This window comes from Alligator mississippiensis, chromosome 14 (assembly GCF_030867095.1).
Source record: "Alligator mississippiensis isolate rAllMis1 chromosome 14, rAllMis1, whole genome shotgun sequence".
In the NCBI taxonomy this organism is placed as follows: Eukaryota; Metazoa; Chordata; order Crocodylia; family Alligatoridae; genus Alligator; species Alligator mississippiensis.
This window is the reverse complement of record NC_081837.1, coordinates 1934782-1960507: the sequence shown is the minus strand read 5'-3', so window position 1 is coordinate 1960507 and position 25726 is coordinate 1934782. Positions and strand designations below refer to the sequence as shown.

Sequence of the window (25726 nt, the reverse complement as noted above, 5' to 3'; positions counted from 1 at the left end):
ATTTCTCTCCAGGCGTACGTATGCTTGATTTTCTAAAGCAATTCATGTTTGGGAGAGAACACAATATACAATCATGTTTAAGTAATCTTGTGCCCTATGATTTCACAGTAACATTAGCAGCTTTTTGGCAATTTAAATGCATTTAATGGGCAATTAATTTTTAATGGACGTATGCTTCTTGACATTCATACGTACAAATCAAGCAACTGCACATACAAACAGTCGTGCCGATGAGATCACCGGCTTTACGCACACGTGGATTTTACGGCTGCAATTTTCTGGCTGCTCCCTTTGGACCTCTCCAGAGCCCTAGCTCAGCACCCTCCAGCTCTGCTGCATCAGGCTCCTTTCTCTGGGGAACAATATCCGATCAGATTTTATCTTGAATCAGTCAGCACATTTTAGGTGGCTGGGGCGGGTTATAGCCCTTGGATGGTCACGTTGAAAAGAGACGAGCAGGAGCTGGAATAAACCTCAGCGAAGGCAGCTATCATTTGAATAGCAGTCCTTCTGCCCTTTCCTCGCAGGCAACAGTAGCTCATACTACAAGCTAAACCAATAAATAGGAATATCTGCGCTGCCATGTTAATGCTTCACTGGGCCAAGCAGGTGAAACTCAGGAAAGGGCTAAACGTCAAGGTCTATTTAGATGGGGTCTTGTGTGGCAAAAACTGGAACTCACTGCTTCATCAACCAACGCTGGGGTGGGAGGAGGGCGAAGAAGTAACCTCTCCTATTAGCATTTCTGAAGAAAGCATTGCAGATGATCTGGTCAGATTGATCTTGAGGCCTCTTCTCAGTTCAGGAAGGGACCTAGAGATATGCAAAACCATTACAAAGAAAAATAATCTACCGAGCAGATTCAACATGCACTGAAATCCTCGCTCCATAGTCCGGGGCCTCTGAGCAAGAACGGATCAGAAACTATTAGACCGCGGCCAGCCCGGACGCTCGGCTGAAGTTCAGTCTCGGTTCTGAGAATATCAGTCCTGAATATTTTTTTGCAAACGTTTCTTTCTACGCAGCCATCAGTCCCTGATTCGAAACGGGCATTGCGCTTCACACAGGGAATTCCTCTTTCTGTGCCTGCTACGCCGAAATCATCAACAACCCAGCTACAAGCCCAGGAAGCGGGTGAAGCGCGTGAACACTGGGCAGATGAAGAACTAGATAGCACAATTTCCGGAGTAGACAGCCTTTCATTTTGAGTTCACAGATCCAGATCTGACTGGGGTCAGCAGAGATCAGCATCTGGCACAACTCAGTATCCCTTTGATGCCCTACACAAAAGGGATCGGCTGTCCTAGTTTAGCGGCTACCAGGTGAAATCACCAAGTCCACCACAACACTTTGTGGCACCTTCACAAAGAGATTAAACGGGCCACCCGAGAGAGTCTCTCCAGGGCAGGAAGGAGGGATTTTGGCAAGGCCCAACATAGCAAACTTGTCTTCGAATCATACAACCGGAGCTGTGCTGTGGATAAAGAGGAGGATGTCAGCTTCAATGCACCTGAAAGAACAAAACCAGGTTGCTTCTGTCCATCTTCTGTGAAGCTGCTTTCACTGCCAGGCAACGTGAGCTTTTAAAGGAACCGTTTCAAGAACAGCACAAAATAACAAATTATTAAGAAAAGAAAAGTAATGCCCTGCTGTTCTCTGGTTAGGACAGGAAACTCACCCTCGGAGTCGATAGCAGCCGTTCATTTTCTCCGAGGGCAACTTATTGAATGGGAACGAAAAATACAGGACCTGAAATCGTGGGCAGCTGGAACGCTGGGAAACCTCTGGGAGGTAATGATCCCCTCCACGGTATGTGTCATGGGCCTTGATCGGCAATGAAAGGCAAGTCAAAATGCCAGCTGTAGGTCGAGAGGGTAGCATGGAGACAGGGAAATGCCTGCAAGCAGCTCTAGCAATGGCAAAATAGGGCGCTGGGCAGGTCTGCACCAAGGCTTTAGGAGCACAGTTCATTTTTGATGCATGCTCATTATGAAATGCAAATCCTAAAACAAAGCAGACAGGCAATGTGGGAGTTTGGGGTATTCCTGGCACTTAAAAGTGATGCCTTTAACATGTACCCCAAAGTGACTGGTCATTATCCAAAGGACAGAAGACGATGCACACATCTCCCACCTATGTTTTTTAGATTGCCAGTGGTATACGCCTTCAAAAATCTCATTTGTGCTGCCTTCCTTGCTCACAGGCCTTTTGGCCACCAAGAAGAAGAGATGATAGCCTGAATAAAAGGACCCACCTCCTCAGGGTCGCAGACAACCGATCGGGAATCGCAGCTAACAGACAACGAATGTTTAAAGTTTGAAGAAGTTGAAAGAAGAGATTTGCTGCAGCACGGGGAGAAGTTTGAAACGTGTCGAAATCAGAAAGAGGATGAGGGACTCGGTGTCATTAAATTTAAACTGGAGGAAGGAAGTTTCTGGAGATCCTCAAGCAGAGGATTTTGCCACTTCAGAGCCTTTCTGTCTCAAACACGGCACCAAAAGAGCAGCTTGTCGGGAGCAACGCAACCACTAAACACCACCTTCTGCTTCCATGACGTGGCTTTGGGTCAGAGGCCGAGAACATGAGCCCGTGGACGGGCAGAGAGAAGGGTGGATGTGAATTAAAGACAGCTTCTGCCACCCAGCCTTAGCTAGGGTCTGTCCTACAGCATAAAATACTAAAACTTGCTGTTGACTGTGATTAACTGCCCACATGAAAGTTTGGGAATAGGACGCACTCGCAGGTGCCGCCCCTCCAAGCTTCAATGAGCAGATGCTGGCTGCCGGCTGGATTTGTCACTACCACGAACATGTCAGCTAAGCTGACTGGGTCTCGAATATCATCCCTGCAAATTAGAGGTGGCTTCTTAGTCAAGGGAGAGCTCGAGCCAGCATACCACCATCATGTTGCACCTCCAAGACTGGCCAAACTAGGTAGACCGGCCTCTTAGTAAAGCAAAGGACAGTCAGGAGCCCTGCATCTTATTCCCAACCCATCAATAGCTTGCTATCTATTTACAGGCAAAAAGCTTTCCCTCCGTGTCCCTTTCCCCTAGAGAATAACTTGCACATGTATGATTCCCCTTGAGGAAAAGCATGATGCAAAGGCACTTTATTAATATTCCTTTGTCACAAGAGATGTTGTTCAATACCTATTTGCACAGAAGGCTCTAGACCGTGTATTTCTGTGTTTCTGAAGATAAGCTGCCAACAGGTAATGGATCCCTATGGCCTTGGATACATCGATAAAAACAAGTCTGCTGTATTTTAAATAAGTGTCAGCATTTTCTTCCAAAAGGACCCCAGAGAGATTGTGGTTTGATCTCTCGGCTGTTCGCAGAGAAAGCCAAGAGAAAGAAAAGGCAGGAAGAAAAAGCAACCTCCCAACATAGAAGCAGTCAAACAAAACATTGCAAATGCAATCATCTAAAATACCCTGTCTTTCAGCCCATCGCGTGGCAACTGGTGTCAGAGGAAAGAAAGGTCCTGGTCATGGCTCTGAACAAGGCCCTATAAGCAGAGCATGCACCTCAGTTTTTCCCCTTTCTTCCCCACATTACACGTTGACTCAGTGATGCTTAATCAACGGGGCAGTCCAATTAGCCAGGGTCCTTCAAGTTACTCTCTTATGAAAACTAATCGCCAGGTCTGCAAAGTAACAGGCCAGATGGCAGCTTCAACGAGAGCCGTGAACGTTCAGTGTTTTTAGAAATCCAGGCCACAACTACCTGCCGGTCAGATGGGATTCACAAAGGACGCAATCCCGTGACTTCTGTAGATTTAAATCAGATCCGTAGTCCCACTTGCTCACAGTTATTTATATTACGCCCGAGAATCAGGTCGCTCCAGAACCCCCCTTGAACACGGCCTTGAAGTGGAAGCAAGAACGTCTTCTGGGATTTTCCCGCGTTGAATCCGAGCTGTGTTTAGATAGCTGTCCCTCTAAACCATTGCCCTTCCTTGCTTTGCCATCAGCCGGAAGGGAGAGATCTCGAACCGGTCCAGGAGACTGTCAAGGATTCCCTGCTGGAGCGTAGGAAGTGATGTGGTAGCACAGCCAAGACACCCGACGGGGACATTTTTTTCAGCCTTGCCGATCAACCCACTTAAAAAGCACCACTTGTAGATTTGACAGATGCTTGCATATGACTCATCTTGACTTCTCAGTTGATACCAGGACTCAAGCCAGGGTCATAATGCACGGACTACGCCAGTCCAACGTGACAGGTGCCAACTTGGAGACTGGCCGCATTTAAAACCAGGCTGAGCTTTTAATTAAAAACAAAACCTTCCTTTACTTTCCTGACCACATCTCGATCTGCGTTTCTAGAGCCCCGGTCCCTCCCAGCCCAGCGAGCATCAATCAGTTCTAGATTTGTTGCGTCCTTTATTCTTCTAGACAGTCACTTGCCCTTGCAAGAGGGCAATGTCATTCCTTCTTGGTTAAATTGTATTATCCTGCCTAGTTTTTAACATCTCCTTGGCTGTCCCTGTGTAATCCTCACAAGTGGAAACCTGGCTGCATTTTTTCTTGCCCAAAGCTTAGCTCACATCAGCAACGCGCACACTGCAACGGCAGCTCATAGCTAATGCTCTTAGGACCCTTGCTGGGCACCGGCACTGGGGAGGAGCGTAAACCTACTACATACACTGCACACCTCATACCAGCTTACAGGGCCAAAATTCCCAACCAGCACCATTTTTTCACCATTTAAGAAGGGGCCTTTTCATGCCTCATTTAAAACATACCAAGAGACAAGACACAACTTCAAAACCCTGCCAGCCAACCTGCAATAGCAAGAAGAAGGTTGGTGTTAGTCTTAGCCATGCTTCAAGCACAGCCTTTTACCTCCAGGAGTCCAGAAGGACATGTTATAATGATAAAACCAGGCACTCATAAGCACATTGCAATCCAAGATGCTGATATTTGTTACAATCGTAGATTAAGATGTCACCATTTTATGGATGGGAAATGACACGGAGGAGTTACGGCCACACATGGCATCAGTAGTAGAGTCATGAGCAGGAAGCCTAGCCCTGTGCTCAAGGTTTTGGACCACAGTAGCTCTTCTGTAGCTTCAGGGTAATGAATGACCCCCCCAGATAGAGCAATAGGATGACTGGTGGCGGTTATCCATGGTCAAGGATGACCATGAAACCACGTGTGGATGGGGTGGTCTTGGGACTAGGTTATGAGCCTACTGCCGAGTCTCCATACACTATTTATCTTTTGTGTGTTTAAGGCTGATCATGTTCTTTCCATCATTTATCCTTAAAAGAGTATTTATTTTAATATATTATTATCCCCCACCTGACTTCCTGCCCTTTGGGCAGGGGGCTGGACTCGATGATCTTCCGAGGTCCCTTCCAGCCCTAATGCCTATGAAATCTATGTAATCTATTTACAAGGGCATCACGGGCCCTTAGGAAGTGCCTGTACATCACAATCAAGGACAGCGTGGGCAGAAAAAACTTTAAGTAACCGTAAAGGGTAGGTATTAACTAAGATAAGCCATCCTAGCAAGACTTCTAGGCCCTATACACCTCTGGGTGGATTCAGTGTTGTACCTAGTATAAACACCCTTCCTTCAGCTACCAGGGGTCATCCATGATTTTACCGACACGGCCGGGCAGGCAACGAAGGAGGCCTTCTGCGCACTCCCATTCTACACAGCTTCTCCTGTGAGCCTGCACCGTATGAACTCCTTGTTCCCAAATACATCCCATTTTCCAGCTAGACGCAAGAAAGGAACCAAACGCCTCGTTCTGTACAAGGGCATGGGGGATATATGGATGAGAGGCTGGGATGATCGAGTTGGGGCTGGTCCTGCTTGGAGCAAGGCAAGGGGTTGGACTCGGTGTGACCTCCTGAGGTCCCGTCCCACCCTCATTTTCTATGATATATTCAGTCTGATTTCTCTTGAGTTCAATGCCACTCCTGCCCATACCATGGGATGCAAAAAAAGTGTTTCCTGCTCATCAGCTAGAACGCATGGATCTGTCTTGGATGAGAAGTCTACACATCACCTAGCAGAGCAATTGAGGGTCAAGCCAAAAGGTTATTTCAAAGCGTCTAGGAGTTTTCCCCTCCAGTAACTTCAGTAATCCCCTTTCTACGCAGACACGCAGCACCTCCCCTCGCTCACCGCCACCGAATACCTAACCCAGGCTACCCTGTCAGAGTGGGTCCGTCCCTCCAGCCTGATCATCTGATAGTCACAATAAGGCTACAAAAGCCTGACAAGCTGGCAAAGCTTTTTGGCAGCCGGCAACCACCAGCTGCATGGTGATCTGCTAGAGCAGAAGTCAAATACCGCTTCTGGCTCTCTGTACAAATAGGCCATCGTGTTTACATGACCTGGTTAAGAAGTGACAAGTGCTGGATTGAACAAGAGGCTGGTATAATCTTTTTCTTACTCCGGGGCAAGGTTTTGCATTTGAACATAGTGCTAGCCAAGTATTGACAGAGGCACACGAGGAATGCAGCAATACAGCATCAATAAAGCATGACGAGGGAGGGGGGGAAAACAAGTTGCCTTAGTGTGAATGCACGTGCACACAGGCAGGATGCGATGGTGCGTACCGGAGCCTGCGGTGGCTGCGTGCAGCCAACAAGGCTATACGGTTTATGCCAAACATAATCACAGCGCACAAGAGACTACATTCAGGAGGCAGTTTCATCCCACAGAAGCCAAGAGACACTGCTTCTGCAGCTGCAAGTCCCGCGTCAGCTCAGCTCAGCTCAGGCTGAAGGCGTCTCAGATTATACAATGAACGTGGCCCCAGTTCAGTGACATAAGGCAAAAAAAGATGACGGGAAGGTGGAAAGTCATACCTGGATTCCAAATCTCCTAGCTGCCGGAAGTTAAAAGCCAGGCTGTAACCTTAAAACAAAAAAGCGAAGCCACTCTGAGCTTTCCCTGACACGTCCCGGGCTGGAGCAGAAGGTTTAACTTCCCTGAAGTATAACATAGGCAGGTTGCAAAAACATTGGGGTAAGGGAGTCGTCAGAGCCCATTTCTTTGGACTACCATCCTAGCAATGCACAGGGTTAATACTGTATGTTTTACTAACCCACAATAAGGAGAAGGCGGCTCTCTTTACACCGGCCGCAGCTGCATAACGGCTAGAAAAGGGAAGAATCATCGCTGTTTTGCTCAGCAATGCCTTGTCATACCCTTATCCTGTAGCATATGGGGCAGATATGCTCAGGAGGGAGGAAAGGAACTGCCACGCGTTCTAGATCGGGAGCCGCACGCAGCAGGCGAGTACGTACCAATCCCAAGCACTACGTGCACCAAGCAAAGCAGCCCAGCTGCTCTCTTCCATGTGGTGCATGGGCCAGCTATTTCTAGCTCCATCAGAGACATCCTGTGCCACCTTGGACAAGTCGTGTAGCCTTCCTATGAATTACTGTAATTCACCATCTGTGGAACGGGGATACGTCTCAGCCACTGAAAAGCCTGTTTTGAAAATCAGCTTTTGATGTGGGAGAAACACCCACGTGCCTTAAGGAGTCCCTCGGAAGAGAGAAAGAAGCACAAATAAGAAGGCAAGTCAGCCTCTCCCACTCCTAGAGCATGGGTGAATAACCCTGGCCCGTCATGTGGTGGATGGTCCCTGTGCCTAATTTCCATCCAACCCCCCCACAGCACCGAGTTCTGAAAGGAGACATTTGTGCTCTAGAAAAGCACGCAGCAGCCTATTTTAAAATGTGAATACACTTGGCCCTTTAACTCTGAAATGATCATCAACAGGCAGCACTGTGAACTTGTAGGAGACTGCGGGGTCTCTTTGGCGAGAGGAAGCCATTTGCATAGCCTAAAATTGCAAGAGAAACATCGAAACTTCTCCATTTTTTTTAATGCTCACTCCGCACACGGACAGCATAGGCTGGATTCAAACGGCGGTGCCTTTGCTTTGCAAACTGTGACCTGTGGGTCTCCAAGGACTTGAAAGCCCAGTTCTGGGGGGGCTGCATAATGGAGCCACTGGCGAACCAAGCAGTAGGGTAGGGGGTCCGGGCTGGGACAGAAACGCACCGAAGACAGGACGACTCTTACTAAATAGCCAGCAGGGCATGCCGCTGGAGAACAGTGGATTTAAAGAGTCAAATAGCCCCTCCTCACCACAGACCCAAATGGGTAAGAGAACGATTTCCAGTTTGTAGGCAGAGAGCATGCCAGTAAAACAGCCCAGTTTAAGCGGCACATCTAACAAAAAAAGCAGATTGGGCATAACGAGGGAAGAGGTTTTGGCTTGCCATCCAGTGCCGCTCTGTGATGAACACACAGCTTAACGAGCATTTGTACAGCTCTGCAAACCTGCCGCGTGTTATGTAAATGCTGAACACCGTACCTGCGACTGCTGCGAGGATCCAGATTCAGCCCGGAGCACATCTGTACAGCCAATTACCACGCCGCTGAAATCAGAGGTTCCTACAGAGATGCTCAACAGCCCCGTGCCAAGGTGGCACGAGAGGGTATGGCTCCTGTGTGCCACCCGCCGCGTCCGTACTGATTGTCACTGCAGAGGAGCTGGCTGCCAATTTTTTCTTTCCCTGAGCCCGTTTGCTCAGCAGCCTGCTCCTCTCATGCCCTTTCTGGGCTCCGAAAAGCATAGGGGAAGCCCGTTAGCTCTCCCGTTTGATGCAGCTGCTGGAACACGCTCCCTCGCTCCAAGGAGAGCAGCAAGCAGAGGCAGGCACCGTGACAGCTTTAGTCCTCTCTCCGTCAATAACTCTATGCAGCTCAGCAGAAGCATATACAGTAGCTAGCTCTGCAAAGATCACAGGTTTTTTTTCTATTGCTAATGTCTATTAGGTCATCCAGTCCCACTCCCTGCCAATGCAGGACTGCTCCCCGCGGTACATTTTCTACAGCTTCATCCAATCTAGTATTAATTAGAGTCCAACATTACAGCCAGGTGTTGAGCAAAAGAGGTCCGGCTTGCTTTAAGAATGCACCTCCCTCCACAAAACCCTGCTAGAGATCATCTAATTCCCACCTTACAGATTAAAAAGAAAAAAAGGATGAAATACTTACAGAAAAAGCTTTTCTCCTCCTCGTATTAAAAAGAAAACCGTCTCCCGCTAGCCTCTGACAGCATGTGCAAACCAGACTGAGAATTCAGAGCTTCAGCGCTTCCCTGAGAGGAAAACCACATTGCAACGAGACACAGAGCTGCTTGAGAAATGATTCACATACGGAAGCAAGCTGGCTTCACCAGTGCTTTTGGCATTCAGCACACACACGCACACACATATGCACACTTGCTTGCTCAGGGGAAAGAGAAATATTATATTTCCATCGGACCAAGAGGAATCATTAATACCCAAGCTCAGAGATGCAAAGGGCTTCCGTGCTCTTAGCAAGGCAGGGAAGGGGTCCTTTCCCGGACGTATTCCTCCAGACCTCAGAGCACAAGTGTACGCTGGATAGATGGCATGATAAGCCTGTCTAGTCTGCATAATCTGATCAGCTGAACTGTGCGGCATGTATACTGCAGGAAAAAATAGGGAGGTGGGCATCAAAAGGAGGCGTTTTCTGCAGGAAGTTACAGGAGCTGTACCCCCAGGGCCTCATGCTCCCCAGAGTCCCAATGGTTCAATCCAGCCGTGCTAAAATATATTCCTCACCCACTACATTGCCTCCAAAATGTGTGTAGGGGTGGGAGAGGAAGGGGATACATTAAAACTGGGATTTAGTCATGATCTACCGTGCAAGGGGGCTAAGGAGTTGAACGCCACAGCTCTCCGGAGAGCCGAAGGCTGAGAACACCATGCCGACTGCACATCCTGTGCGCCGAGAGAGAAAAAGCAGGCCAAAAGAGGTCTTTGCAGAGATGAATCGGGCAGATGTCAGGTCAAACTGAGATGTGAGGGGGAAAAAACACTCAGCTGGATGTCTGGATTTCCAACACGCTGAAGTTTGGGAATGCTCAGAGCCGGGGTTTCGGTTCGAGCCATTAAAGAGACAGCAGCACTTGCAAAACTCTGCTCTGGACCTGCATCCTAGGACATTCAGATCCAGGGGGCTGGTCTGCATCCAGCTGTAGGACGAGGCATCTGTTTTTCCACAGCAATTCGAACACAGGATGTAAGCAACGGTTATAAGGCAGCTGCTGTTGCATCATAAAGATAACTAGGGAGGTTTCATGCTATCTGTTCCCAACTGAGGCCTAAATGCAGTGGCTGCCTCTGGACTACGCAACCCTCAGACCCTCGTTCCAGGTGCCAGGTTGTCCCCGTGCAGACCTGTGGGTACCAAGGGGAGCTCATCCCAAAAAAGATCCTTGGTCTGGTTGCTTTGACTGCAGAGTAGTCAGCTATGGACTTTGGGTCCTAGCTTGTTGGGAAGAGGCCGGGTTTTGGACCCAACTCTCTCAGGACGCACCCAGAAGCAGAGACGGCCCCATTCAGGTCTTGAAGAAGCATGGAAATCACTACAGCAGCATCTATTTAGGAAGCGATCATGCTGTTTTTCTGAGGTTTGCAAGTGTACGACTCAGCTGGATGGTCAGAGGTGCATGCAAGACCCCTTAACATATATTGCTCAAAAACATTATCCAATCTGCTCGGCCCAGTCCCAGTGAACGCAGCTAACGGGACTTTTTCATTGCCCGCTTCCACATGGCTCTGACCTCTTCCGGCTCCAAGCTACGACCAGCAGGCAGAGCTTTCTGCTATTCGCGTTAACAAATGACCAACAGATATTCTCATCTAAACAAACTTTCTCCTCCCGAGAGGCAAGTTGTGTTATTTCGGTGATGCATGCACAGACAATGAAGTCACTCAGGTATGCAGTGTAGGGACCGTGCTCAAATCTCCCCTCGATTTCGATACGGGGCTGCCTTTGAAGCCAGAAAGGGTCAACAACAAGGTGGCGGTGCCGAAATGAAAGGCCATCATGGCTTGCTTGGTCTAATTCCAGTAGGACTCTGAAAATAATAAATGGCTCAGGGACTAGGCCAGAAAATGCCATCTGAAAAGACTCCCTGTTTGAAAATATGCAGTGTTTCTGGACTGAAGCACATCACTGTCCTTTGCCATCTCTGCTGACTTCATATGGGGGTCAGTGAGAAGCCAGCTCTGGACTGTCAGCTCAATAGTTTTTCCTATCCCTCAGCCAAAAGAAAAAAAAGGGAGAAAAAAGAATTTTGTTCTCCAAGATATTTTTAGCCGTGATGGATATAACTTGACCAAAACCCAAAACTGAAAACGCTTGGCATGAGCAAGATAAAGCCACAACACTTGCTCACTTGAGTTGAGTCTTAAAGCTGGTCAGGATCTGAGGAACCCTGCCATACCATCATCCCAAAGTCAACCAAACCTATAACAGGTATTCATTTATCCTGAGACCGCTCACTGCTATTTATCTCACAGGCACTAATGAATTTATTCTCACAACTCCTTGATGGAATAGGGAAAAAGACGCTCCATTTAACAAAGTCGTGGTACCGGAAGATTATGCGACTTGCTCAAGACACACTGGAAGTGTCAGAGGATACCATGAACCCAGCTCTCCCGAGACCCAGTCCAGTCCCTTGAACCAAATGCCTCTCATTCAGCCAGCCACGGTGAGAAATGAGTCGATAAAAGTGAGGCAAAAGTCAAGAATTGCCAAGATATTCATCTGAGACGGGCAGGATGCCAGTGAAACGTGTAACTGCAAAGACGGAGCTAACGAACTGCACGCAGGCTGGTCGATCCATCGCCACCCACGTGTATTATCACCACCATCTTCTTGAACAGACATTGCACGAAGCACAATCTGATCGCTTCACAGCAGGGACAGAATTGGAGCAGCATGTTATGAACAGCATCGTGATGAGCAAACCCTCCTGGTCAACGCAGCACAGAAAAGCAGAGCACCCCAGGAAATGAAGCGTTGCGTGGTGTGCCCGGCACAGTACCTGCCCCTTAGCTCTGCAGAAGGCTCGACGTGATGGGCGGTCGAGAGCTGGCTTCTCATTTGACCCGCAGGTGCACGGACGTAGGGAGGAAGAAGAGGGCTTGGCAAAGGGGCCTGGGCAGCGAACAGAGCAGGGTGACTGCAGCTGAAGACAGGCATTTTTAAGCAGGAGTTGCAAAGAGAGACGCCCTGAGTAAAGCCATGAGCTGTCAATAACAATGTAGTTTCTAAGCAAGTTTCTAATTCAGTTGTGAAGCACAGAACATTACTGTCTGGAAATGTAAGTCCAAGAAGTACAGTAATTACAAGGGAGAGTCAACAAGCTGCTAGCCAGGGCAGTAGTCGGTCTGTGGCTTTGCGACTAGTCACCCTGCCCCTTCCTCCCCGCTCTGTGCTGATCCGATACAAACTCTGTTTTATTTTTCTCTGCTCTGTTTCATTGCTGATGACAGGAAGGAAGCTCAAATAGCTGGCAGAGCATTTGCAGAATGAATCAATCAACTCCCATTTTGATGATAAAAAAGGAAACCGCCGCTCAGTTGACAAGAGAATGCTGATCGAAAGGGTGTAAAAAGTGAACTCTTAAAGTTGTCCGCGAGACGGCTACGTACGAGAAGAACAAGTAACCCTGGCGTTTAGGGAAATACTATAGTCTCAGGTTCGACCCGTGCATGCCAAGATCTCAGCCTGTCCCACAGCCATCAACTTTGACCCGTGGCTGGAGCTAATGCTTTCCGCTACACGTGGGTGGCATTGTTCAACATCTCACGCCGATGCTGTAGAAAGTGTGACGGGTCCTTCCAGGTAAAAGAAAAATCCTTTCCACTTTGTGCAAGGACGCGCCCTGTGAGCAGATGACCATTAATCTCTGCTGATTCACCGTGGGGGGTACATCTCATTAACCCACCTGAGGACAGAGGGAGTCGCCAAATTTAGGGTCTGGAGCTGCTTTATCCCAAGGGCAGCGAAGCCAAAGGAGGGGTTTATTATCTCATTAATAAAGTGTTAGATGAGGAGAGGGGATGAACCTGCACAACAAGGGTTTATTGTTCTGGTGCAAAGCAGGGTCACAACTTTCACATATGGACATAAGGCTGCAATTGTACTTCGCAGTGCCGCCGATTCCAGCGCCGCTCGGTTTATCGTCCAGAAGTCCCTGGCTGTGTCGATTCACATGCAACTACGGGAAAATGATTCCTGACTGTGTGTGTTAAGCAATGTCACATCCAAATGCGCTTCAGTCACCGGACCAGCCCCGACTCTAGAGATCATATGAAAGGTAAAAGCAACAGCAGACTGCAACTCAAACACGTCGAGAACTCCGCTCTGAACCAAGGCATTGAAAAAGCATTCTCCTTCGCAGCTTCAGCTGGACAGCCACTTCCCCAAAGTCACTGCTTTACAGGCCTGCAGTGTTTCCTGATGTGTGGGGAGACAGGGCACAGCGAGAGGACTAGATCCTGCAAATGGATCTGGTGCAAACTGGTATATCCATTCCCAGATGCTGCTCTGTTGGCAGCACTCCTCATCCTGCTCTAGTCACTCTAGCACCTCGTGCTTTATAAGAGCAGACCCAGAAAACGGGTTCACAGAGGGGCAGGACGTCCAGCAGATGCTGTTGTGGCCGCAGGCAATCGGGATGATACAGGGAAAAATAGGAAGTGCCAATTAGTGTCAGGGCTGGGTTATAACCTGCGTCCTAGGGTGCAGGGAAGCAGGCAGGGGCGGGTGCACACAGGAATGCGACTGAGGAATAACAAGGCCAGTTGCTAAAACCTGTGATCACAATGGACTAGAGCTGAACCACCAGGCTGTGCCAAATTGCAAAGCAAACCAAGATCCAGACAATAAAACACAACTTCCCTCCTGGTTTTAACAGCCTTAATTGAGGCACGGTTTTCCTGAGCAGCACCATGGTTACACTGCTGACAAAAACACGAATCGCAAAAAGCCGACAGCAGTGGCGTGCTTCTGTGATGACGATCCGACGCAGGCAAGGGAGGGGGAACCCGCTCCGGAGCAAGGGCAGCGTCGTGTTTCTATCCCCACCATTCAAAAGGACAGGTGAAGTGAGCGTCCAGCTACGACCCTGGGAGGAGTGCACCTGCAGGGCTTTTTGGAAAAGGCAAGAAGGAAGGACATTACCCGTTGTGTCTGAAGGGAAACTAAAAACCACAGCGCAACAAGGACAACTTGACAAAAAACGGAGGTCCCAAGTCTTTAACACTTCATCTGCAAATTTTGCACTATTCATTAACAATCAACTGAGAACAACCAGGCTGAAAGCCACAGCGACTGCCCTACCAGGATGTAGTGAGGATATTCAGGCAGGTACACTCTCCCTGTGCTGTCTTCAATGAGGCCCTAGAAAAGGTGATATTTTATCAGGCCACAACATCCCCCTCCGGCTCACGCAAGAAAAAGAGTCAGGATGGACACTGACAGGAGCCTTCCTGGAAAAAATCACCTTATTACGTTGGGGCTGCAGGCCACCGGGTCTGAGAGCAGAAAAGAGAATAAGATGAGGGTCTGAGGTTGCTTTGAAAATAGAGAATTTGGTGCGCTGGTGGAAAGGGGCCTCTAGGTGTAAAATTTGATGATGCTTTTTAGGTTGCTGCAAACACAAGGAGCTGATCTGTCAGTTCTGGTTTGACGGGACTCCCGGCGTAACTGCTGACAGTCCCAGGTCGGACGCAGAACTGCAGGGCACAACTCCTATAGAGCCGCCACAAGGACTAGGACAAATTATCAAAGAAAAACGACGAAGCACAGAAATGTCACATCCCAGGAGACGAATGGCATGGAGCAGGACTTCTGCAAGCAGCTCGCTGTGAGGCTGGACTGTGGTTATCCAAATAAAATGCCTGAGCTTCTGCTGTGCTCAACCCCAGGATTTCCCAAAGCTATATAGGAATCAATTAAGCCCCACAACAACTGGTGATGCTGATCGACTGCATCCGTTTTATACACAGAAACGGAGACACGGAGATACTTGCCTAATTTTCAGGGGTGCTGAACGTCAGCAGTTCCCAGAGAGACTTTATGTGCAGTTCTCAGAGCTCAGCAGCTCTGTAAATCAGCCTCACGCCGTTTGAAGCTAGGGGCACTTTGAACATTTTGGCCTTTGCTTGACGCAGGCAAATTCCCGGAGAATCAGTGAGAGGACCTGAACGATTTCTTAGCAATTCCTTGTGCCCACAGAGATGTTCATGTCCTCCTGCCAAAGCTGCCCTGCAGAATGAACCGCTTCTAGGGACTGTGGAACATGCCCCGAAACTTGGGGTCCTCCTTGACACCTCTAAAGGCTGAGGTTTCCCCAGAACTAACTATAATTTCACATTGCAGCTCGGTAACAAATATGCAGTTATGCAATGCAAGGAAATTCCATCCTGAGACTCTGGCGCTGCTGTCGTGACTGGGGGTGGGTTTGGAACAGCAAATCCTGCATCTGCGCGGAGACCTGGCCTAGATGATGCTTGAAACTGCTTCCAAATGTATGATTCTATTAAAAAAATATTTCCTTGTATTACATGATGAATAATGATCACTACTGCCTACTTGGAACCTCCATTGCACTGTTATTTAGCACACAATACGCAGCTTATTGCATCTAAAGATCAACTGGGAACACGTTTATATTCGACAGAAAAAGATGTCCAGGTGGGACGTGGATCACATTTTAATTGCCTCTGAAGAAGCTAGAAGCAAATGCTTCTGGAGTCACATGTCAGCAGCGTAAGCTTCTCCTTCAGACACATGGCAGGTCTATTTTTACAGATGTACACAATACCATCTGCTCCAGCGCTTTCTGTCATAGCAGCTGTCATCACACACAAGCCCCAGAAATCGAATGCAAATTCCCATTGTCTAGAAGGTCCGTGGCTCAGCTCTCCCACGTTCTGTAAAGCACGGTTACCTTGAACACGAGCCTGACAGACGAACAGAAATATCGCTTACCCACACCCTTCAAAACCCAGGGGCAGCAGACACGATGAGCGGAGAAACAAGAAAGTCTTTTGAGTCTCTGGGAAAGTGAGGCGACACTAGGTGTTGTGCAGCGCTGGTCCAGCGAGCTAATAAATGATTCATAAATAAAATAACCTCTTGCGTGTCTACAGGTCCTTTAATCCCCAAGGAACTCAAAGCCTGCAAAGGCTCTTGTATAAGCAGCCTATAAACTACCTCTGGGTCAGCAACGCTACACAATAACATTAAGAAGGGTAAGCTGGGATGATTTGGTTATATAAACTATCATTCGGAGCGTGAAGCGTGGCTAATTCCTTGTTTAATACTCAGGTACGCATCATTCTGCTCACGCATCTTCTCTCCCCATTTCTGAAGCTGCAAGACCAAGCTTGGAAGAATCATACTCTCCCTGGAGCTGGGACACGTGCACGGTGGTCTCCTCCACGGTCCCTGGAGAGCAAGTCATTTTTTCCAAGTCATCTGCTGGAAAGGTTCAAACACAGCAACAGCACTGCTGCAAGAAGAGCAGATCACTGGGCCAAAAAGGAAGTGTTGCAATGAATCTGTGCAGTTTTGCTAGACAGAGAGCGGCAAGCAAAAGCAGGACATCATCCTTGAAGAGCCAAGAGTTATCACAGGGAAGGGTCACTGAACAGGCTAGGATATTGCTGCTCAGCTACTAGTGCCAGGGCAGGGCAGAGCAGCTGGAGAAGTGGAGCAGGAAAGAGCAGTTTGGAAAGCAGAGAAGAGGGGAGAGCATACCCCCAGCAGCTCACCAGGACAGGCCTCTCCTCCCCCAACCCCACACGCATGAACTCATGAAACCTTTCACAGGCTGTGAGGTGGGGGAAGTCTGTACTTTTGTTCCCCTTTTGGGAAAAACAAAACCAACCTTGAAAATCCTTCTTCTTCATCATCTGCCTTGCCAAGCAGGATGTCACTGTTCTGCATCCACTGTCAAGGCAAAGGCAAGCAAGCAGATACAGTATGTGCCCTGGGTAGTCAACCATCACGGCCGTCTGGTCCGTGGCCGGGAGCTCCTACATCCTGCACCCCTCGAGCTTGATGAGCTCAAGCACCCTCCAGGGAACGCAGACAAGGGGGGACAAATGGCAAGTTAAATACATGTAACCAGTGAGCTTCCCATTTCCACAGAAAGAGGAAACACTCGTTCTCCAAATCAAATAAGAAACTCAGAAACTGTTCTTCCTGTTGATGGGAGGAGAGAAGTGCAGGGCCGCATCCGAAGCGCGCTGAAAGCAATGGGAATCAATCCGTCGCCTTCGATGGGCTCTGGATCAGGTCCTTACGGCCTTGCTCCCTGGTTATAATCTGGAGGGTGACTGGAAGGTGTTACAATGTGAGGGCGAGCTGCATGAAACGGTTTGGCAAGTCTCAGCCACGTTTGCTGCCACCCTCACGACCACAGGAACGCGGCTCGGTGCCTTTGTTAGCAGTCTGGGGAGAAAGAACAAGGGCTGAATCCACCCCGGCGGCGGCTGGCCCTGCATTAAACTCTTCCTGGAGCCCCTGGAGAAGCAGGCTGTGCATCGGGGAAGTTTGTCCTGCTGCTACCTGGACGGTCCCTACTCTGGGGTTTGAGGGCAGAAGCATCCCATCTCCTTCCAACACCGTTAATGAGTGTAGCGAGAACAAACAAAATCACAGGATTTTTCCTCCCGCATTTATAACTTCCTCCAAACTGCAAATCCAGCGGGCAGAACATTAACCTGCAACGACTCGGGGAGATGGGAAACCTTCAGCCGGCCAGAAAATCTGTTGCAGCAGTTACCATAGTGACAAAGTTAATGGATATTTAAAGGCAATTCACTCATAATCGCATCTCCTGGACACCGGGAGGATTTAGGAGGAAGGACGCGCACCTGACTTGCGGCCAAGTTTGCGAAGGGTGTAAGCAGGTCCGCTGCAGTCTGTGTGGCGCTGCTCCAGCCTCAGCTCCCCGCAAGTCCGACCCAGAAGGCCCGTTGGATCCAAATCTGAAAGGGAAGAGCAGCTTGCAGAATGAGCCATCTCAGGCTACCTTAGTCATAATGCCATGTCCATTCTGTAAGGCTCATTTCAACGGCTGTGGCTTCATCAATCCTTGCACTGGAAGTCACTGTCAAATAAAAAGCAACGGGCTTCTGAACAGTCATTGACTTCAACCTACGTGCAATCAAGAGAAGCCCTGCAGAATGTTATATACCTCGTCATGCTGTAAAACGGGCATGAAATACCGAACTGACAATATCGTCATGTGCGGTATTACAAGATGCAGACATTGAAGCTGGAAAGGGGGATCTGGGATCGAGCATCACGCAGAAGACCTGCTGCTACCAAAGAAATAATCCCAGTGTGCGCGGCTTCTGATCTGCCACGGGGGCTGGGCTTCTAGGGATACCCTGGTTACCGAACCTCATTTTGGGGGTCTCCTGACAGCAGTGGGGATTTGTGGCAGGCATGGATGATGCATATTCCCCATCACTGGCCCTTCACACCTGCACGGAAGGAAACTACAGATTCAACTACAAAGGGTTTTTCTTGCATTCTCCATTTGGGCCGAGGACAATGGTGCCACGTTGCCTGTTCAAGAGCAAGCTACCATAGATGCCTCTGAGCCTGGAGTGTCAGGATAGCTCAGTTAGGAGGGTCCTTCATTTCTGAGGACATGTAATGAAATGGCCTTTTCAGATTTCTAATCTTCTGTATTACCCACAGGGACGGGAATATCATGCAGTGGGGTGGCAGGACTGAGCCACTGCTTCTTCGCAGTGCGAGGAGCAACCAACCTGCATCTCATTTATCAGACTGAGGATTTCTTTGCTTTTTCACTGCATCTTTCCCTACGGCACTTTCCCTCCTACGCCAGCTTCTCTCCAGATTAGCACAGGTCTCCTGAAAGAGACCGCGGGCTTCTATAGCAACAGTTTACCTCCCTGGGAGGTGACAGCCGAGACTTGATGGAGATCTTTTTTAGCATTTGAGTTATGACACAAGGGCTTTAAAAAATGCCAGCCCATAGCAGAAAGCACTGCTGTGTCTGATACCAGAGGCCAGGAGAAATTAAGTGGCTGTAGCTGGGGTGGCAGAACCACCCTATCTAAGAGACAGTCTCCCTTTTAAAAGAGGATGTATGAAGTACCTGTGTGCTGGGAAACTAGTGTGTGTTAGAGAGAGAAAACCCCAAGCCCTGCTCCTTCACTTCATCAACCCCTCACCCAGACCTAGCCCGAGCCTTGGCTTGCACTTGGTAAAAAGTGCACATGTGGCTCAGAAACTTGAGCAGCTCTACTAAATTAAAGCATATTGCACCGTGCAATTTGCTGTCTCTTGGGCTCTCCAGCCCCTTGTAAACAGTAATTAAACTGACAATGTAAGGGAGAGCTAGGGAAGTACCATCGCCCCTAGTTTAAAGATGAGTAAAGAGAGGAAGGAGAGGAGAGTCACACTGCCAAGGTCAGCGAGCAAGTCAGAACAGGGAACAAAACTTAGGAGTCCCAACTCCTAATTTCCACTGCTGTCCATCTACTGTGAGTAGAAAGAACGGTTTGGAAAAGGTTCTGAGTTACTACAAGAGGTGGGACAGGGGCTCCGATGGGAAGACAAACTGCAAATCTGGCTTCATGTGCCAAGGACTCTGCAGAGATGCTTTGCAAACCGCCGTACAACCTGCCACCACTGCTTTCTCTTTGCACGGGGCACTCTCTCTTCCAGACGAGGTGCAAGCCCACACTAGCGCTGCAGGGAATGGAGACCAGCCGTGGCCTCTGCAGACATCCAGACCTACACATGCAAGGTAAGCAATGCTGGCGAGATGGACGGTTCCTCAGCAAACAGCCTAGTAGCATCCGCCACTGCAAGCTGCCGGGTGCTGTGCATCCTGCCCCAGCTCCCGGACCCACATTATCAGGTCAGAGTCTCAGCATTCACATGAAGCTGGAAAACACGACCCCTCAAAACTCAACCAGCAGAAGGCAGATAAAAAGGGCTACTTCTAAAAGCTGATGCTTGTTGAGGCAATTGCGCCACTCAAGAGGTCTACCATGGTCTTGCGTATTTGTGGCGTGCAATACCACGCAGAGGTATGTGAGCAGGGGGCACACTTTGGCTCAGCCAGGTTTGCACCTCTTGAGAAAGAGGCAGTGGCGGCTTAACGAGTCACAGGTAGCTACGAAAACAGCCCCATATGCAGAAGTGCTTGTAGCTCAACCGTCCACAGTCCCAGAAGATTATAAAGCTGGCAGCACTGCTGCTCAGAACATTTCTGGTGTCTGTCTCCAGGGGAGCACAAGAGTGGGAGTGAGAGTGAAAAGAATGAGAGAACCAGATTCTTTCCGTCTCCATCTGCAACCACTTCCCTCCCAGTTAGATCACTTCAGCAACAATGCTGGGATTCGGATGACTGCTCACTGACCAAAGATGAGTCCTGTGAAGACCTTCACTGCAGCAATACCCAAAACAACCCCCCGAGACTATGCAGAAGAGGGAGTCAGCTTCCAGTTGAGGAGCAAAGTATGCATCTGAACCAGGCTTCCCAGCAGCAGTATTATTTCTGCATTTTATATCCCCCCGGCACTGCCCTATGTTTCTATATTCTGCAGTGAAAGGTTGAATGTCATTGCTAAATCTGCCATGAGCGACTGGTGCCTCCTGAATCTGGGGGGGCACCTGCAGAAGCCACCGACCCTGTCAAGGGGGGCATCAGCCCTACCGACAGCATCAGTGTCGGCTGTCAGGAGGGGCACCGTCCCTGTCAAGGGGGGCACGTGCACCCCCGTGTCCCCCCTACCAGTCGCCTATGAATGTGCCAATCCAAGCCTGTTCTCACCTAAGAGCTCCTGTGGTTTGCCCTCTAATGGACCGGAGCAGAGAGCTCACGAAGACCTGTAACAATCAGCACGTGCCCGCTTGGGAATATAAAGTAAGGACTGACCTTTATGGGCTATCACAAGCATTAGCAGGAAACGAGACAAAGTGCATTTGGGACTACTCAAATCAGGAGCATACAGCACAAAAAGACAACAGAGGCTGGGACGAGATAGCAAGCAAGAAGGGTCTTTGCTTCTAGAGAAGTTTGGAGCGGGCAACTCGACAAGTGCAGGGTTACATTTATTCCAAGTTTGCAAGAGCTTTCAGTGCTCTGGTGGCCTCAACCCTGCAAGCGATACATGGGTGTCTGAGTTTGCTCACAGAACAGTCCATTGAAGTTGATGGGATGACTCGCGTATTTAAGCATGTGCTGAAATGCTTGGAGGGGCAGGCCCTTGGTCTGCATACAGGAAACAGATCTGCAGGCAAAGGATGAGGAGAAAGACATCCTGACGTTCATACTGAAAATAAATCAGTACGGTGGGGAAAACAGCAGAAAACTATCAGCGCATACTCTCCTGGGGGTGGGGGAGCATGTCTGATATTATCACAGATTTAGCCAACAATGTGTTCGGGGTATTAAAAATCGATCCTGAAACGCCCACCTCTGCTACCTGAACGAGAAGAGACGCTCAGTCGCACGCACCATCGAGGAGCCCCAAGTCCTTCACCGGGCATTAACAACGCAACCCAGCACACACAAACACATGTCAGTTCAGCATATTCCCCAACAGTGGCGGGGAAAACCTCCAAAACACTACTCCAGCTGCACAGCCGAGCTCTCGGTGCCCAAATCCCAACCCCAGCACATCGCAGGAAATAGCTGGGCTTTGCAATGTGGCTCGAAGGCCAGCCAACGCGCACTGTTTAGGATCAAAGGGAAGAGCGAACTTCAGCGCTCCCTATGGACAGCATGCTGCTAGCGGGTCCTTCTCGTTAACGTAACGAGGCTGCTGTGCTAGGACTTCACATCTCTCTGCAGCCTAGCAGCTGCTGAAGCGCTTTGGTGACGGAGGGAAAAGCCCGGAGCCTCCAGCAGAGGGCAGGTCAACTCCACCAGGACCCTCGCCGGGCTTCACGTGTGAACGTTTGAAGGCACCAGCCACCAGACCCATTTACCACGTCAAACCTGGCGTCACCGGCTTCTCCAGCTCGACACGCGTGTTACGAAGCACCCCGACGGTCACGCCAAAGGGTCAATGACTCCGAAGGACCTAGTGCCCTCGGGCAGCCAGGACCCCCGGGCTACGTGGCACCAGGCCGACCCCGTCGCTGTCCGCAGACGAAGCGTTTCAGCAATGTTGGGAGGTGCTGGGTAAAACTGACGCGCTGCATCAAAGCATCGTGTCAGTATCTTCGCAGTCGCTCCCCATCTTCTCCTCCAGGCCAAGCCCCCGAACCAAGACTTTTCTTATTCCAGTAGAAATCGATGCAGGGCAAAGGGTCAATATACCGGCAGCAGAAGCAGGGGTGCAGCGGGGCTCAACCCCCTGCTTCCCCAGCAGTGTCCGAGCACCGGAGAACCAGAAAGCCGACGCGACCCAGCCTGGCTGCCCCCGAGCGGGGACGCGCAGCCCGGGCCCCCAAGGGCACCGCTAGCCGGGGGGTCTCCACGCTGGCAGGGACCGCGGGGCCGTGTAGTCTGACCGCCCGACATCACCTACGCTCAGCGCAAGATGAGCCGCAGCCCCAAGCCTGCCGCAGGCCCGCCGCCCACGGCCCCGGGCAGACAGCCAGCGCCGGGCGCCTCTCGGCCCAGCGCCCCTCCGCGTGCGCCCGGGGCGGGGGCAGCCATGGGGGCCCGGCTCCCACCCCAGCGCCCCCACCCCGCGCACTGCTGGTCTCCCCGCCCGCTGCAGCGCGCTGGCGCCATGGCTGCGCCTGGTAGGGGGGCACGCCGGGGCCTGCCATGCTGACCTCTGCACCAGCCCCCGGGCACCCCTCAGCACCTGTGCTCTACCATGCACCCCTCACACCCCTCAGGCACCCCCCAGCCCCATGCACCCCACAGGCACCTCACAACCCCATGCACCCCTCACACCTCCCATGCCACCCTCATGCACCCCACAGCCCCATGCACCCCACAGGCACCTCACAACCCCATGCACCCCTCACACCTCCCATGCCACCCTCATGCACCTCACAGCCCCATGCACCCCTCAGGCACCTCACAACCCCATGCACCCCTCACACCTCCCATGCCACCCTCATGCACCCTGCAGCCCCATGCACCTTTCAGCACCTGTGCACCCCTCATGCACCCCTCAGGCACCTCATAACCCCATGCACCCCCCAGGCACCCCTCATGCCACCCTCATGCACCCCACCCCACCCCGCTCACCTGCCGCCTGGGCTCTCGGACGCTCCCCGGCGACAAGGACCCGACCCCCCGCACCGCCGCTCCCGGCCGCCAGGGGCCGCTAGGGGCCGGCGCCGCGGGGCTCCATGGCAGATGTAGTCCGCCCCCCCTCAGCGCGCCCGGACTACACTTCCCAGGAGCCCCCACGCGGGCGGGGCCGCGGGGCAGGCCGGGAGGCGGCCCGCGCCGGCCAATGGGGGGCGGTGCCGGGTGCGGGCGCACGGCCCATCATGGCGGCGGCGGCGGGCGGCGCGTCGCGGCCCGAGGGGCCCGAGGCGGAGCCGCTGCAGTACAGCGCCGTGCTGCAGTACCTGGTGGGCGAGCGCCGCGCCCCCCGCGCCCTGCCCGCCGCGCCCCCCGCCGACTCCCGCCTGGCCGAGCGCCTCGCCGAGAGCTGCGGCTTCAAGGGCGCGCTGGCCTGCGTCGGAGGTGCCCCTCCCCCTCCCCCGGCTCCCAGGGGTGGGGGTGCCCCGGGGGGGGGTGCCGCGGGCGGGGCGGGGCGGGGCGGTGTGTCTGACGGTGGCGCGCTGCGGCAGGGCTGGTGCTGGGCGGCGCGTTCGGCGTGTTCACGGCCGGCATCGACACCAACGTGGGCTTCGACCCCAAGGACCCGCTGCGCACGCCCACGGCGCGGGAGGTGCTGCGCGACATGGGGCAGCGCGGCGTCTCCTACGCCAAGAACTTCGCCATCGTGGGCGCCGTCTTCTCCTGCACCGAGTGCCTCGTCGAGTCGGTGAGTGCCGCGCGGGGCGCCAGCGCCGCCGCCCGTAACGCCTCGCCCGTAACGCCGCGCGTCTCTCGCCCCGCAGTACCGCGGCAAGTCCGACTGGAAGAACAGCGTCGCGAGCGGCTGCATCACGGGAGGAGCCATCGGCTTTCGAGGTGGGTCGGGGACGGGCCCGCGTCGGCAGGGAGACACGGGGAAAGGCTGGAAGCGGCCGTCGGACGCGGGCCCCTCGGCTCGCTTGCAGCCCCTGGGGGCCGTCGCGCGTAGAAAAGCTGGTGTTTTCTCCCCTCTTTAAAAGAGACCCGCCCAAAAATCGGTGCGGGAAGCGCTCCCCTAATTATGTTCGTTATCCACATCTGAGACAGGATAACGCTCCTTTCTCCGGACCCGGCCAAACGCGTCTGCGGCCCTTCGGGAGCGGAGAGCCCACGCGTGGCCGCGTCCATTCCTCGCGCGAGTCACGAGTGCGACACGGGCTGCGCGGGGAGTGTCACTGAACGGGGTCTCTTCTTGCTTTGCAGCTGGTTTGAAAGCAGGGGCCCTCGGCTGCGGAGGCTTTGCCGCTTTCTCTGCGGTGATCGATTACTACCTGCGGTAACGGCGGTGCCCAGCTGCAGCGGGGCCACCAGGCTTGTCCGCCAGAGCAAGCCGGATGGTGCCTGCTGCGTGTCCTACGCAGCTGACGATCGGCCGGCCCGTAGCACAACTTCTGGCACAACAGCTGGAGCCTCCTGGAGCAGGGCCCGGCTCAGCGGTCAGTATCCTCCGAATGAATTGGCCGACTGTGTCCGTTTCCAGGAACGGAGCCCGCTTTCCCTCTGCCTTCCAGGCCCTCTGGGGTCTGACTGCTATCAAACGCATCGCCTCCTTGGAAAGATCCCTGCAGGCACTCCCTGGATACGGAGACTCGGCTGACCCATCTCGTGACTTGCTGCAGATGTTTAACGGTACCTGGTTTGCAGCCACGGCTCTGCTGGGAAGCAGCGCGGTATCGTGGGGGAGAACGCGTGGGCTCCAGCTGACGGCCGATGCCTGGCTGCGTAGGTCATCTTGTTTCGGGGACCTGGGAGCTGGGCGTCCCTGGGTTCAGCAAGTCCTCGTGCTGTTTAACGACTGGTCGCACTGAAATAAAAGCTTAATGGAGAGAAGGCCTCGTTCTGCAGTAGGCTGATGTCTGACCTGAATTAACCCTGGCAGCTGCACAGTCAATAACTGTTGGCCGGCAGGGCGGGGAGGCCCCTGTAATGACGCCCTGCCAGGGAACAGCAGCGCGGCGGGTGGTTAGTGGCTCAGCCGGTCCCGTGACAGCACAGCGCTGCTCCCACCCACCAAGGAGATGCAGCACTTCCTGCAAGAGAGACTGTGGGGAGGGGGCTGGAGCCTGCCGGGCAGCCTGCGCCACCAGTCCAGGCTCTGGTACGGCAGGTGCAGCTAGGAAGTGCGGGGGCCCTGACTGCAAGAGGCCCGTCTGCTGCGCCTGAGGGTGCCTCTGCGACACCGAGCTCCGGCACCAAGCACAGCACAGCGATGGCAGTGTGGGCTGCAAACTCAGCCAATTAAGCTGAGGGGACACGTGGGCGGCTGGTTCTTGCCACGCCGTGCCCTGGCGGCAGTGGCATGAGCTGGGTAGGCGCATCCACATGCCCTGCAGCTGCTCTTTTGTGGCTCTGCAGCCCCAGCTAAGCCTGCCTGCAGGAAGGGGCATGGGAAAGGGGCCCTTTGCAGCTCGCTGCGACGGGCGGTGGCAGCAAGCTCTTCATCCGTGTGCAGCAGGTTGTGATGCTGCCCTGCCCAGCCACGGGGCTGGAGCTGCACAGCAACACACCAGTGCACAAACTGCTTCCACAGCTCAAGCCCGCGTGGCCCCAAAGTGCTGCCCTGCAAGAACAAGCGG

General features: G+C 52.1%; 2 protein-coding genes across 6 annotated transcripts in view; one reads left to right on the top strand and one right to left on the bottom strand.

The window, feature by feature from the left end:
* Nucleotides 1-17651, bottom strand: part of SPECC1 (sperm antigen with calponin homology and coiled-coil domains 1) — a 113867-nt gene extending 96216 nt beyond the window's left edge. Inside the window, exon 1 of one of the 5 annotated variants that reach the window (XM_019491895.2) lies at nt 16770-17651. The gene's annotated coding sequence lies outside the window, so the exon portion shown is untranslated. Of the gene's footprint in view, nt 1-8357; nt 8737-9043; nt 10508-16769 lie in introns of those variants that run through there. The other 4 variants (XM_059717489.1, XM_019491897.2, XM_019491892.2 and 1 more) reach the window with 4 other exon arrangements.
* Nucleotides 17652-23320: 5669 nt separating this feature from the next.
* TIMM22 (translocase of inner mitochondrial membrane 22) lies at nt 23321-24980 on the top strand. Its single transcript, XM_059717502.1, has 4 exons — nt 23321-23534; nt 23642-23838; nt 23915-23987; nt 24354-24980. Exons 1-4 carry the CDS (start codon nt 23336-23338, stop codon nt 24428-24430), a joined length of 546 nt encoding a protein of 181 aa, XP_059573485.1. The 5' UTR covers nt 23321-23335; the 3' UTR covers nt 24431-24980.
* Nucleotides 24981-25726: the final 746 nt, after the last annotated feature.